The following is a 13942-nucleotide window of genomic DNA, read 5'->3' on the forward strand; positions in this document are numbered from 1 at the left end:
AATTCAACAAACATTCATGGATACGTGCTCGGCACCTAGCAAGTCCCAGCCCCTCTTCTTTTTGGTTGTGCTGTACAGCTTGTGGGGGTCTGAGTACCCCAACCAGGGATTGAACCCAGGCCCTCAGCATTGAAGTACAGAGCCCTAGCCACTGGACTACCATGGCATTCCCTCAGTCCTTCTTCTTGATAAGCTTCTAGTCTAGTGGGGAGAGAGGCTCTGAGTCAGCCTGCCACCCAGGAGAAGCTTAGAAAATATCTCATACGTTAAAAAAAAAAAAAGCTTCTCTCTGTTATCTTCAAGCCCTGTGAAAAAGCCCTTTGGATCACCACATCCATCATTTCAGATCTGATAACTCAAAGCACTCCTAGAGTACTCCTGAGGACCTCTGCTTGAGAAATGCTGCCTGAGGGAATGAAGTCAGTCTATGAAAGCCTCTCAGTTGTTGAATGATGCCCACAGATGAGAAACTGACTTGGCAGCTGTTAAGATTAAGTGACTGTGACTGTGGGTCGATATGAGGCAGTTGTCTTTGTCACCAGGTGGTATTTCTCAAACCTGGATACCATGAGAGTACGCCTCCCATGGGCGGGCCCCGACGAGACCTACACTAAACCAGATCCCCCCAAACCGGGCCGGGCTCTTACGTACATCCTTCCTTGCTGATGAATGCCCCTTGGGGAGCCTGGGGGATGCCCTTCCACACGGTGATGGGCTTGGGGTAGCCAGGGTCCGTGGCCCGCCGCTCCTCGCTGTAGCGCCAGTACCGCTCGCCTTTGAAAAAGTAGGTCTTGCCCACAGGTTCCCAGCGCAGAGCTGTGTCAATGCCTTCTCGGGGCAGACAGCTGCCCAGCTCTCCCAGGCTGTGGGGGTACCCAGGCTCCACCGTCACCTCCTTAAACACCCAGTACTTGTCACCTGTGGCCAAGAGGAGCCCAGGATTAGCTTTCCTCAGTCATTCAATGCCGGAGATTGTGGTTAGATCCACTTGCCCATCATCTATTGGGACCAAAGTCATTCATGAAGCCAGTGTCAAGGGGAAACAGCCCTAGGCCAGCTTGATCCCTGTGGCGGGGGAGGCTGGGGCCCCTCGGCCCAGGCAGAGCTTAGAGGGCAAGAAGCCGGAATCTAGTGTCAGGTCCTGGGCAGCTTGCCTCACGCTGCCCCGCCTCTGTGCCCCACCCTCTTTTCGTTTCATGTGACTCGCTCCTTGCTCCTTTCTGGGTGACCTCAGTCTCTCCTGGCTTTACACACACACAAGTAATTCCACCAGTGACACCCAGCTCTGAGGCTGTGGCCCATGGCCGCTCTCCCAGTGGACCTGGCCCCAGGCCCGAGACCCTGATTGCCCACCGACCTCTGGGAATTTCCAGGTCTGCTTCCAGAGTTCCTCATCTCCACTGTGAGGGCTCCCTCACCACCTCTCTGCCCTGCAGCGTCCCCAAGAAGGTGGCATCCTTGGTCCTCTTTCCTCCTCCTCTCAGCACTCAGCCTTTTGCAAGGACTTTTCCATCTCCTGACCTCACTGCTCCTCCCGGCACAAGCCTTAGAGACATCGCCCTCCTCAACTCCAGCAACATCCTCAACTCCAGAAATGGCCTCTCACCTCTGCCCTGACTGCCACCTGCCCTCTGGCTCTCTGCTGCTCACAGACGAAGAGTGAATGCCAGCACTGACCTAATGGATCGAGACCACAGTCTGGGTGGGCAACCAGGGCTCTCAGGACTCTCCCCTAAACTACCTTTCCAGGCATGGCTCTCACGTGGCACTCCATGGCCATCCTGTGGGTTTTCTAAAGGACTTGAACTACTCCCTTGGCCCTGCTCTTCCTTTCCCTTGGAATGCTTCCCTCGCTTCTCACTATCTGTATCTTATCCTTCTGAGGCCTGGCCAAGTCAAGATAACCGAAGTGAAACAACCCAGCACAAGCTGGGTGAGCCGGACAACTAGCTCCCCTCCCGCATTCCCTTACCTCTCCAGCCTGTGCGCCCCCCTCCCTCCAGGCTGTTATAGAGCTCATGCGGTGGTCTTCTGTGGAGCATGGATGCCCTTCAGTTGTCCACCATCCTCTACCCTGTGTGGGTGAGGCTTGTCACCCCACCAACTCTGGCACATAGAAACCCTCAACGGTCACTCCCTGACAGGGGTCCGTCCTGTCCGATGTCAGTGTTAGGGCTAGAAAGGCTCTTGCAGGAGATCCACCCTCACCCCCCGCACCCCCTCAGACCTGTCTTGCCTCTTCAAAGGTAGAGAAAGGGCGTCCCGAAAAGGGAAGGGAACTGTCCCACCCCTCTGCACAGACCATGTTACCTTTGAAGAAGACAAATCTTCCATCCGCCCTTTCATAGGCTGCGTCTATGCGGGAAGGCAGGCCCTTCCAGAACTGCTCTATCTGCATGGGGTAGCCCTCCTGCACCCGGTTATTGCGCAGGCGCCAGAACCAGCGATCCTGGGGGTTACGATGAGGAAAGAAAGAGGCATAGCCTTTGAATCCAGTGATCTCAGCCCTGGGACTCGGGCCCCAACAACCCAACAACTTCCCCTGGTCGCCCCCCTTGCAAGCCTCCATGAAGTCTGTCCATTTACTGCATCTAAATTTCGGAGCCCAATGCTGAAGCCAGGATGCTCATCACCTCTCTTCAATAAGGCATCCAATGGCTCTTGTTGCCCAGGGGGTCGCAAGACAGACCTGACGGACAGGCCTAGGGGGAAAAAGGAGGCAGCGTGGAGGAGCTGGAAAGGATGGTGCAGTGCCTGGGTTGACCACAGGAGGGCAGAGGAGAGTTACTGACACCAGAGGGGCCCTTCCCGAGGCTGGGCAGCAGGGGGCGCTCATTGATGCCGGGCAGAGTGCCCGCCTCATGGCTGGCTCCAGCTGGCAAGCAGGGCAAGGACCATGGGAAGCAAGCTGTGGAAATTCCCCCAAGCCCTGGCTGTGAATTCATCCTCTTACAGGTGCATGACCTGGGGCTCAGTACTTGAAGAGCCTCACCTGCACTGTGCTGGGCTTAGTCCATCAGTTGTGTCCGACTCTTTGCGACCCCGTGGACTGTAGCCCACCAGGCTCCTCTGTCCATGGGATTCTCTAGGCAAAAATACTGGAGTGGGTTGCCATGCCCTCCTCCAGGGGATCTTCCCAACCCAGGGGTCAAACTCAGGTCTCCCGTGTTGCAGGCAGATTCTTTGCCATTCATGAGCCAGGTAATAATGAAGGGAAAATGAGAGATTATAGGTGAAGCGCTTAGAACAGTACAGGGCACATAGCTGGTGTTGATTACATGGTAGCTCAACAGGCCAAGTGTGGAAAAAAGCCCTCCTCCGCACACTGGTGCCTTGTCCCACTGCAGTCCTGGTTGGTAGGCACTCTGGGCGAGGCCTGTGACTTCCCAGGGCCTCAGTTTTCTTATGTGTCAATGGGAATGATAAAACCCAGACTTGCTTAGGACTCATTCAGCTCGAGGATCCAAGGGTACAGAAAAACGAACATGATACATAAAAGATGGTTCAAAAGCTAGAGAAGATTTGCTTTTTTTAGGTGTTTTACAAAGCACTTTCACACCCAGCTTTTTAAACCTTATTTTGACTTTCACAACTCCTGTTAAGTAGATCTGAGATAGAGTCTTAAGGAAGGCCTAGTAACTTCCTTTGAGCCTCACAGTCAGAGCAGGACTGGGGTGGACCTCTGTTGCCTGATTCTTGGTCAGAGCTCAAAGCTTGCTGGGGAGAATCCACAAGGGGCGTGGGGTGGGGCAGCCCTCCACAATCCCCCAGTATGCTGGAGACACGCTGCCCAGACCCCCGTCAGTGGAGGGGTTCTCGTCCTGGGGGCTGGGAGTGTGGTCAGCAGGCAGTTTTCACCTGTTAGCCTCCCTGGGGATGGCCTCAGCTCCAGACAACTCCCCCAAGGTCATGGCCTCCTTTGTCCAGGGACTGAATAAAGTTCCAGCCATTTGGGGCCCAAGTGGGACGACTCTGATGGGCCGTTCTAGTCCCAGAGCTCTCTGCGGGGGTGGCCAGGTCTGCGGTGGGCCTATTAGTATTGTTTGTTTCTCAATAGTCTCTGCGATCCCATGGACTAAAGCCCACCAGGCTCCTCTGTCCATGGGATTCTCCAGGCAAGAATACTGAAGTGGGTTGCCATTTCCTTCTCCAGGGGGATTGTCCCGACCCAGGGATCAAACTCGAGTGTACTGCATTGCAGGCAGATTCTTTACCATCTGAGCCACCAGGGAAGTCCCTTTAGTGGGCCTAGTTGCTACTTATTAATGTCTTCTCCTCTTGCCCTGCCAGGCGTCCCTCTCCTCCTTCCCACAGATGTGGGTCCCAAAGGTGCATCTTAGTCAAAATCCTGCATCACAGGACTACCCTAGCAGAAGTGGTTAAGACTTTGCCTTGCAATGTAGAGGGCACAGGTTCGATCCCTGGCTGGGGAAATAGGAGCCCATGTGCCTTGGGGCCAAAAGGCCAAAACATAACAGAAGCAATATTGTAACAAATCCAACAAAGACTTTTAAATGGTCCACATCAAAATAATCTTTAAAAAAAAAATCCTGCATCCCAAACACTGTCCCAGAGTTGGCTTCCCTGACAACCCAACTGCAACACAGGAGCAGGCCACCACCCTGTCAGCCCATGGCTAGAGAGACCCGAGCAGGACAAGGGACGTGACCTGGCCAGCTTTCTGTCAGGGGCACCTCAGAACCATCCTCTCGGCCCTGCCAGGACCAGAGACAGACTCAGCCATGGTTGCACCAGCCCCTTCTCCAAGCTGCTGTCGTCACAGGCATGACTCGTGGGATCTGCACACACTGTTCGTTAGAGCAAGTGACTCCCCCAGCTCTCAGGGGGAGAAACCAAGATCCAGACAATGGACGTGACTTGCTCAGTCACAGAACAGAGGCCAGACTCCAACACTTTTTCCCCAGCGTTGACCCCTGGGAAGGGGCAGACTCACCCATCTTCCCCCTTCCCTCTTGAAAACAGTCCACTGACCCAGCAGCGCCAGCAAGAGACTCAGTGTCCTGGCTGCGGGACTTGCTCCCATCCATCTGGGCCCCCCCAGAAGGCCTAATCCCAGAGCAGCCGCTCTCTCCCACCCATGGGGGAAGGGGTGGGAGGGGAGCACTGAGGTCCTACCTTAAACACAAACATCTCGCCCCGGAAGAGGGCCACCGTGTTGAAGTTGCCGTCACAGATGTTGGGTTTGGCGCCCGGTGTGGCTGGCCGGTCCCCGAGGGGTGGCCGCGGGGGCCTGGGCTGGCGCTCGTGCTTCCTCTCTGACGGTGAGTGGATCCTGCGCACCGGCAGCGTGGGGAGGGGCCTGGTGGGCTCCAGGGGCTCGGCCGGGGGTCCTGGAGAGAGGGGCTGCGCCTTAGGGTGGGGGCAGCCGTTCCCTGTGCCCCACTGCTGTTGCCTCCGTGTCGCCAGGCAGTGTGAGACAAGCCTGTCACACTTCCGCCTCCTATCCTGTCCCCCCTCCCCTCTGTTTACTGCCCCAATCTTTCAGAAAATAGATGAAAACGGCCATTAAATGGGAACGCTCATCTTCCCACCCCCAAAGCTGAGATCTTCTCTTTCTTCTCTGCTCTTACGAGAGAGCAGGTGTCCCTCAGTGTCCCCTTCCCTCCCCACCTGCTCTCCTCTTTCTTCCCCCTGCTCCAGTACGGCCTCTGCTCCATGACCCATGGAAACTCCTGTCAAGATCACCCATGACCTCCATGTTGCCAAATCCGACAGTTACTTGACTCAAACTTTGATATCCATATGAATCATCCAGGAGTCTTGATAAAAATGCAGGTTGGGATTCAAGAGTATCTGGGTGGGGGGGCCTGCCATTCTGCATTTCTTCAAGCTCTCAGGTGAGGCCAAAGTTGCTGGTCTGAGGCCAGACCAGCAAGATCACAGAAACGCTTTCCTTAAAACACTCTTCTCTTCCAGAACCCTGCACTCTCTTGGTTTTCCTTCTGCCTCCGTGGACTGTCCCGGCTTTGCCTCCTTTGCTGGCAGCCTTTCCTCGTCCACTCTGCTCTAGGGGTCAGCACAGCCGTGGGCCCTCTTCTCATCTCTCTGTTTTGGTCCCTAGGTGCTTCTCAACTTGGGCTGCAAGGATTAGGATTACCTGGAAAACTTTGAAAACCCTGATGTTCAGAAGGCACCCCAGACCAGTTAATATCCAATCTCTGGGGGCGAAGCCTGAGTAACAGTATTTTTTAAAATTCAAGTCCCAAGATGATTCCAATGGGAGGCCAAGTTGAGAATCACTGCCCTCTGTGATCTCTTCTAGGTTCACGGCTGTAAAGACCCTTGATGTTAGAGCCGTCCCATGGGACGTTCTGTGATGACATAAATGTTCTGTATCTGCACTGTCTTGTATAGCAGCCTCTAGCCACGTGAGGCTGTTGAGCACTTGAAATGACTGACTATTAGCGTGGCAGAGGAACTGAAATTTTAATTTTATTTAATTCTAATTAATACGAATTTAAATAGCCACATGTGGCTAGTGGCTACCATATTGAACACCAAGAATCCCAAATCAATATCCCAGCCCAGATCTCTGAGTGATAGGAGTCAGTCCCATTGCTCTGTGATTATAAAACCCAGAAACCTTGGCATAATCCATCCCCTTACCCCCATGTCTACTCTCAGCAAATACAGTCCATTTTATTTTCAAAACACCTTGCAGTCCCCACCACCTGTCCAGTCCTCCACGGCTTCACCTATGGAGATCCTACCCATCCTCCAGGCTTTGGGTGAGGCCACCTCCTCTGTGAGGTCCTCAGGGCCCCAGACGGAGCCCTCCTTCCACACCTCACATCCTGGGATCTGTGGGGGTCGTACTATACGGACATGCATCTGCTCTCATAAACGGGTCTTTCTGTCTCAACCGCCTGGACAAGAACAAGAACTTCCTGCACCAGTGTGAACAGAGCATGGAGGGGGGCATGGTAGCAGGCCCCTCAAATCTCATCCAGGTATCAGCCTAGTTTCTTTTTTTCTTGTTTAAGCAAAAAGCTCTGGTGATAATACTCATCCTGTTGCACCACCATTTCTTGAGTGTACGTGTGAATCTCTTGGCTTGAGGTGGGACCCCTTGAAAGGGAACTGCAGAAGGTAAGGGGAGGTGCGTGGAGGGAAGGTAAGTGGAGGAGGGGGAATGGGTGGCCCGCTCGTCACTTTTGTCCCTCCCAGTGGCAGCTTGGACCCTCCCCTAGGTGTCCCAAGTGTTCAGGGAGGGAGGTGGGGAGCCTTGCCCTCTCTGGTTAAGCAAAGACACCACAGGTCTCTAACGGTCAGACAGTGGTCAGAGACCGCAGTGCTCCCCAGCCTCCCCCTCCGCCCAGGCAGTGACAGCCCAGCCTCGAGGGGAGAAGGGTGGCCCCTCTCCCCTCCACACACCGTAGATCTTCTGGATGCCCTGGAGATCGTCCTGAGGCAGCTTGAAGTTGTGCGTCTCCATGTACTGGTAGAAGGGCGCCATGATGGCACTGGGGTCGTTGGAGTGCTCGAGGCCCAGCGCGTGGCCCAGCTCATGCACAGCCACCAGGAAGAGGTCATTCCCTGCAGAGGGCGAGATGGGGAGGTGCCCAGGGTGCCCACTTAGGTGTCAGAGGCAGTCAACCCATTACTTCAGCAACACCCAGCATAAACTTTGTCTCAGGCCCTGTGCCAGACACTGGGCCATACAGAGAAATCAAGACATGTCCCCGCCTTCCAGAACTTTCCATACAGTGGCAGGGGTAGGGGCAGAGAAAAGAAAATAAGTGAAATTAGTGTTCCAGGTGCTTCAATAGCTGTCTCCAGGGGTCAGGTGAGGATTCTGGGGAGGAGGGAGAAGTTACTGACACTTGGAAGGAAGATGTTCAAGGGAGAGCTTCACAGAGGTGAAGCTTCAGGTAAGCCTGTAAAGATAAGAAGTTAGTCAGGAGAATGGATTCAGTGGGAAGGAGAGGAAGAGGGGTGGGGGCGGCCTTCCTGGCAGAGGGAACGCCTGTAAACAAGGTCCAGGGACAAGCAGTTTCATTCTACTTGGCCCTGGAACAAAGCAGGAGGGGAGGGCCAGAGGGAGATGAGGTCAGCCGGCTGGCGGGCAGGGCTTGTGATGCCCGCGCAGGAATTCGGATTGGCTTCTTGGTCCGCGGGGGGTTTGAGCAGGAGTGGGGGTGGCGGCATGATGTAATCACGCCTGATTAGACCAGAGGCGGGGAGATCAGAGGGGTCTGTCTGGAAGTAAGAAAGGGCCTGTGCCAGGAGGAGGGAGCGGACGGGCAGAGGGGAGTCCTTGGGACGGCAGGCTGGCCGTCATCTTCAGAGACCCGGGGGTAGGCGGGGCTTGGGTCACACAGCCGCTCTCAGTCCTGAGGTCAAGATCAACGCAGGGACTCAGATGCCTGTGCAAACAACAAGGTCCATGTGCTGAAAGTGGGATGTGGGATCCCCAGTGTGAAGCTGAGGCAGCAACACAGCAGAGTGGTCATGAGCTGGGCCCCAGAACAGGACAGGACTTGTTCATTTCCAGCTCTACCTGCCGCCCCACCCCCAGCTTTGTGAACTTGCCCAGAAGGTCTACCTCCTGAATCTCAGTGTCCTCATCTGTACAATGGGGAGATCATATCTACCCGGAAGGGCTGTGAGAGGATTGGATAGGAAAAGACACGTGACAACAGTTGTTACCATTCAAAAGGCAGAAGCTTGGTCCCCGGAACAAGCCCATTGACCAGAAATGAAGCATGAAGCCATTGGGGTTCCAGAAACCAGATCCTCTTAAAGTCAACTCCCCTGAGTGTCTTGATCAAGCCTGGGACTGGGCAGGGCCTGATTTTTCGAGGATGAAGTTGCCCTGGCTTTGGGAAAGAAATCCAAGGGGCAGGAAGTTGAGCAGGCTGGCATATCAACAGTTCTGACTCACATATGTCCAGTTACAGACTCCTGCTGGCCTCGACCTCTGGCAGTTGAATGTCCCTTGAGCCCTGCCTCTATTGCCCAGCCCTAACAGATGGTAAAGAATCTGCCTGCAATGTGGGAGACGTGGGTTCGATCCCTGGCTTTGGAAGATTCCCCTGGAGGAGGGAATGGCAACCCACTCCAGTATTCTTGCCTGGGAGATCCCATGGACAGAGGAGCCTGGTGGGCTACAGTGCCTGGGGTCGCAAAGGGGTGGACACTGCTGAGCGACTAACCCTTTCACTTTCAAGGCATGTCACAGCCCGTTCCTGCCACCTTGAAGTGCAGGGGAGGCTGCTAGGAGCCCAGGAGGTGCTCAGGACTCCTTGCACCCACTCCAGCCCCAGTGTCAGTGGTCAACTTGCCCTACACCCACTGGCTGAGGGCCCCCCGAGGGCCAGAGGAGGCCAGGGATTGCGACTGGCCTTCCTGGGTAAGGTCTTGGGGAGAAAGAAGAGCCCTCTGGGGCACACGTGCCTGCCTGCCGTGCTGCTGATGCCACCGGTGCCTTCAGCGAAGGGGGATGGGTGAGATCAGGGCAAGATTGGCCAAGAGCCTGGGGCTGGCCTTCTGCTGGGGCAGGGCAAGCTGGCATGAGGAGGCCAGGCCGCCCCCAGTTGCTTCCTCAGGTCCTGGCCCCTCTGGCAGCAGGGAAGGGTGAGCTCATCTCTGAGCTCCATCCCAAACAAAGGCGGCTGCTAGCGCCAGCGGGAGGCAGCTCTGCTTCCTGGGGTCCAGTCCTGGCTCTGCTCCTGGCCTGCTCCACGACCTGGGACAAGCTGTTCGGGCCTCGGTCTCTTGACTGGGCTCTTCCTCGGTGGGTGGGGGTGGGAGGGTGTCCTCAGCTAGCAACCAGGGAGCAGAGCCTGAGCACCTGGCCAGCCTCTAACCCTTGGTCCTGTGTCTATTACCTTATGAGCCTCTGTGCCGGGTCTCGGCAGAGAAAAGGAGGAAGTCTTGAAGGAAAGGGGCCTGTGGATTTGCTCCAGGGACCAAAATGGCAGGGTAGAGCTGGGGAGCGGGCATACTACTCCACAGAAACCCGAGAGACCTGTTCAGTGTCGGGGGACACTTGGGGAGATGGAAGGAGAGAGAAGAGGGGCAGGAGAACTCCTGGAGCTTGTGAGGGGAAAAGCAGAGGGATGGAGAAGACCCCCGTGCTTAATGAGCAGGAGGCGGCTAGGGCCTTCACCATCCAAGAGGGCAAGGGGCAGAGAAGTGGCGTGGTCAGAAGTGGCGTCCCTGGGGGGCAGACTGCCAGGAATCCTGGCTCTGCCCTGTCCTAGCAGTGTGACATTTTAAATCTCTTCATCTGTAGAACAAGGGGACTAATGGTACTTCATCATAAAAATGGGGTGAAGATTAAAGTGGCAAGGTATACACAAATGCTCACACCACCTCCAGGCACGGAACTATCGCGGTTAATTATCAGGGTCACGTTGAGCTGCGATGTCTCTTCAACAGGGAGAGTTCCCTTGAGCTGGGCGCTCAGGTCCTTTGGGCCTCCTAGCAAGCACCCAGCAGTCTACTCGGCCATTCCAGTATACCTGATCTCAGCTTCCTTCCCTTTTCTTAGCACCTCCATCTTTGGTCAGTCCCATCTCACTGACTCCTGCACCCCCCAAAATGGTATGTGCTAAGTTGCTTCAGTCGTGTCCTACTCTTTGGGACCCTATGGACCATAGCCTGCCAGGCTCCTCTGTCCGTGGGATTTTCCAGGCAAGAATACTGGAGTGGGTTGCCTGCCATGCCCTCCTCCAGGGGATCTTCCCGACCCATAGATGGAACCCTGCATCTCTTACGTCTCTTGTATTGGCAGATGGGTTCTTTACCACCATCGCCACATGGCAAGAACTCCAGAATGGGACAGCATTTCCTTTCGCCTCTATTCTTCTGCCAGTGCTGTCCCCTCCACCTGGAACAACCATACTCCTTCAGTGTTCAGCCACATCCTCCAGGAAACCTTCCTTGATTTCCCCAACTGGCAGCAAGTGCTTCCTTCTCTACACTCTCCCAGCAGTTTACCTGTACCATCTTGATGGCCCTGACCTCTTTCCACCCTCCATCACAGCCAGGAGTGCATTCTCTTCTGCCCCAGGACTGTGAGCTCCTTGAGGGAAAGCTCTGTTCTTGGCAAGGTAAGGTGACAGCGGCTAGGACAGACGCATGCTAAATGATCGGTATTTTTCCAGATGCAGTCTTTGGATGACCTGCAGCAGAACCAACTGGGGCGACTGTTACAAATTCAGAGTCCTGGTTGTGAGACAGCTCATGTTTTCTTTGGACAAGAGTCAGAACTTTGCTCTGGAAAACCAAGCATAAACTTTCCAGATGCAGCTCATAACCCCAGCAATAGACTGCTAGAAACAGGAATGCAGCCACTGCACGAGGACAACCTTTGGAAGGAGACAAAAGGGACCAAGATTGATTGAGCACCTGTGTGTTATCTCATTTAATTTCCACAGAAACTCAGTGAGGGCGTAAGTTCAGCCTCCTGGGAATTTTTTAAAAAATATGCTTATTTTGTTTGGCTATGCCAGATCTTAGTTGCTTAGTTGTGGCACGTGGGATCTAGTTCCCCAGCCAGGGATTGAACCTGCATTGGGAGCGTGGACTCTTAGCCACTTGACCACCAGGGAAGTTCCCCTCCTGGGAATTTTTGGTTTGTTGGCTTTCTGCTCTAGTCTTCTGCCACTGCCTGTGTGAACTTAACCACTCAGAACGATCCCTTCCTTACCGCCCTGCCAGTCTAGTTCCCGGGGTGAGGAGCGGTCTCTACAGTAACTGTGAAGGGCTGGCCCTGTGACTCTTCCGGTCTTGTCACCTTCCCCAGGGCTGGGCTCCCTCCCAGTCTCCTCTGCTGACTTCACTGCTTGATCCATTGGAAAGAGATGAAGACATGGGGTGCCTGGGAGACTCCCCGAACTTAGCTTAAAGGTGTGGTGGGCCAGATTGCCTTTCACACAGACTCTGAAGAGGTGGGGAATTAGAATCATCTACACATTTCAGGTGGAGAAGGCAATGGCACCCCAATCCAGTACTCTTGCCTGGAAAATCCCACGGACAGAGGAGCCTGGTAGGCTGCAGTCCATGGGGTCTCGGACACAACTGAGCGACTTCACTTTCACTTTTCACTTTCATGCATTGGAGAAGGAAATGGCAACCCACTCCAGTGTTCTTGCCTGGAGAATCCCAGGGACGGGGAAGCCTGGTGGGCTGCAGTCTATGGGGTCGCACAGAGTCGGACACGACTGAAGCGACTTAGCAGCAGCAGCACACATTTCAGGAGTGGTTCTCCAGGAGCACCTTCTAAATGCACATGTGAAGGAGATTCGGATTAAGAAGTTTGTGGTTAGGGCTTCAGTTCAGCTCAGTTCAGTCTCTCAGTTGTGTCCGACTCTTTGCGACCCCATGGACTGCAGCACGCCAGGCTTCCCTGTCCATCACCAACTCCTGGAGCTTATTCAAGCTCATGTCCATTGAGTCCATGATGCCATCCAACCGTCTCATCCTCTGTTGTCCCCTTCTCCTCCCTCCTTCAATCATTCCCAGCATAAGGGTCTTTTCCAATGAGTTAGTTCTTTGCATCAGGTGGCCAAAGTATCGGAGTTTCAGGTTCAGCATCAGTCCTTCCAATGAATATTCAGGACTGATTTCCTTTAGGATGGACTGGTTGGATTTGCTTGCTGTTCAAGGGACTCTCAAGAGTCTTTTCTAACACCACAGTTCAAAAGCATCAATTCTTCAACGCTGAGCTTTCTTTATAGTCCAACTCTCACATCCATCCATGACTACTGGAAAAACCATAGCTTTGACTAGACCGACCTTTGTTGGCAAAGTAATGTCTCTGCTTTTAAATATGCTGTCTAGGTTGGTCATAATTTTTCTTCCAAGGAGCAAGCTCAGCTGGTAAAGAATCCGCCTGCAACGCGGGAGACCCTGGTTCAATCCCTGGGTTGGGAAGATCCCCTGGAGAAGGGAAAGGCTACCCACTCCAGTATTCTGGCCTGGAGAATTCCATGGGATGGCAAAGAGTCAGACACAACTGAGCAGTTAGGGCTTAGGCAACCTTTTAAAAATAAAGTCCCCTGGGTGAATTTTATAATGGTTGGGTCAGGCTGACACACCTGTACCAACCATTCAGCCTTCATGTCACTCGGAGTGGGACAGCCTGCATCACACGTGCTTCCCAAATGTGATGCAACAGGGAGGACCAGTGCCACGTGGGGAGCATTCTCTCCGGAAGAGTCAATCCAGCCAGGCCTGTTGATCTGATTATTGTGTGTACCTGCTAAGACACTTCGTGTCTGAATCTGCATGACCCCATGGACTATAGCCCGCCAGGCTCCTCTGTCCATGGGATTCTCCAGGCAAGAATACTGGAGTGGCTTGCCCTGCCCTCCTTCAGGGGATCTTCCCAACTCAGGAATCGAAACCACCTCTGTTGTATTGGCAGGCAGGGTTTTTGTTTTGTTTTGTTTTTTTGAACATCTAATTATTGATATTCAGGATAGACAGGGAAGAGAGATATGGTAAGAGTGCACCTAAGTCAGAGAAAGACAAGTATCATGATATTGCTTATATGTAGAATCTTCAAAATATAGGTACAGGGTACTCTTTCTACCCCCTTCTGATGCCTATATCAGAAGCTTTCTCTATCTCCTTTATACTTTAATAAAACTTTATTAAATTATGGGAGTAGGTCTGATGAGGTCTTTACAACCTCCAGACATTCTTTGGATTCACTGGAGAGTATATAACCTCATTATTAACACTAGCAAGCGGGTACTCTTTCTACCCCCTTCTGATGCCTATGTCAGAAGCTTTCTCTATCTCCTTTATACTTTAATAAAACTTTATTACACACACACACAAAAAAATATATAGGTACAAATGAATTTATCTGCAAAACAGAAATAGAGATACAGATGTAGAAAATAAACTTACAGTTACCAAGGGGTAAGAGTGGGGAGATTGGGATTGACATGTACACACTACTATA

The 13942-nt window shown here is 53.5% G+C and overlaps 1 protein-coding gene across 3 annotated transcripts in view; it reads right to left on the reverse strand.

Annotated features, from left to right (window-relative positions):
• Positions 1-13942, reverse strand: part of MMP24 (matrix metallopeptidase 24) — a 55324-nt gene that overhangs the window by 4052 nt on the left and 37330 nt on the right. For all 3 annotated transcript variants that reach the window (XM_086332191.1, XM_086332192.1, XM_086332193.1), the window contains 4 exons: positions 7396-7557; positions 5137-5351; positions 2311-2449; positions 652-918 (listed from right to left, as the gene is read on the reverse strand). In XM_086332191.1, coding sequence (XP_086188317.1) covers positions 652-918; positions 2311-2449; positions 5137-5351; positions 7396-7557 — 783 coding nt within the window. The remainder of the gene's footprint in view (positions 1-651; positions 919-2310; positions 2450-5136; positions 5352-7395; positions 7558-13942) is intronic.

Source organism: Bos grunniens, chromosome 13, assembly GCF_055505025.1.
Source record: "Bos grunniens cultivar Pamir isolate PY7600 chromosome 13, Bosgru_T2T1.0, whole genome shotgun sequence".
In the NCBI taxonomy this organism is placed as follows: domain Eukaryota; kingdom Metazoa; phylum Chordata; class Mammalia; order Artiodactyla; family Bovidae; genus Bos; species Bos grunniens.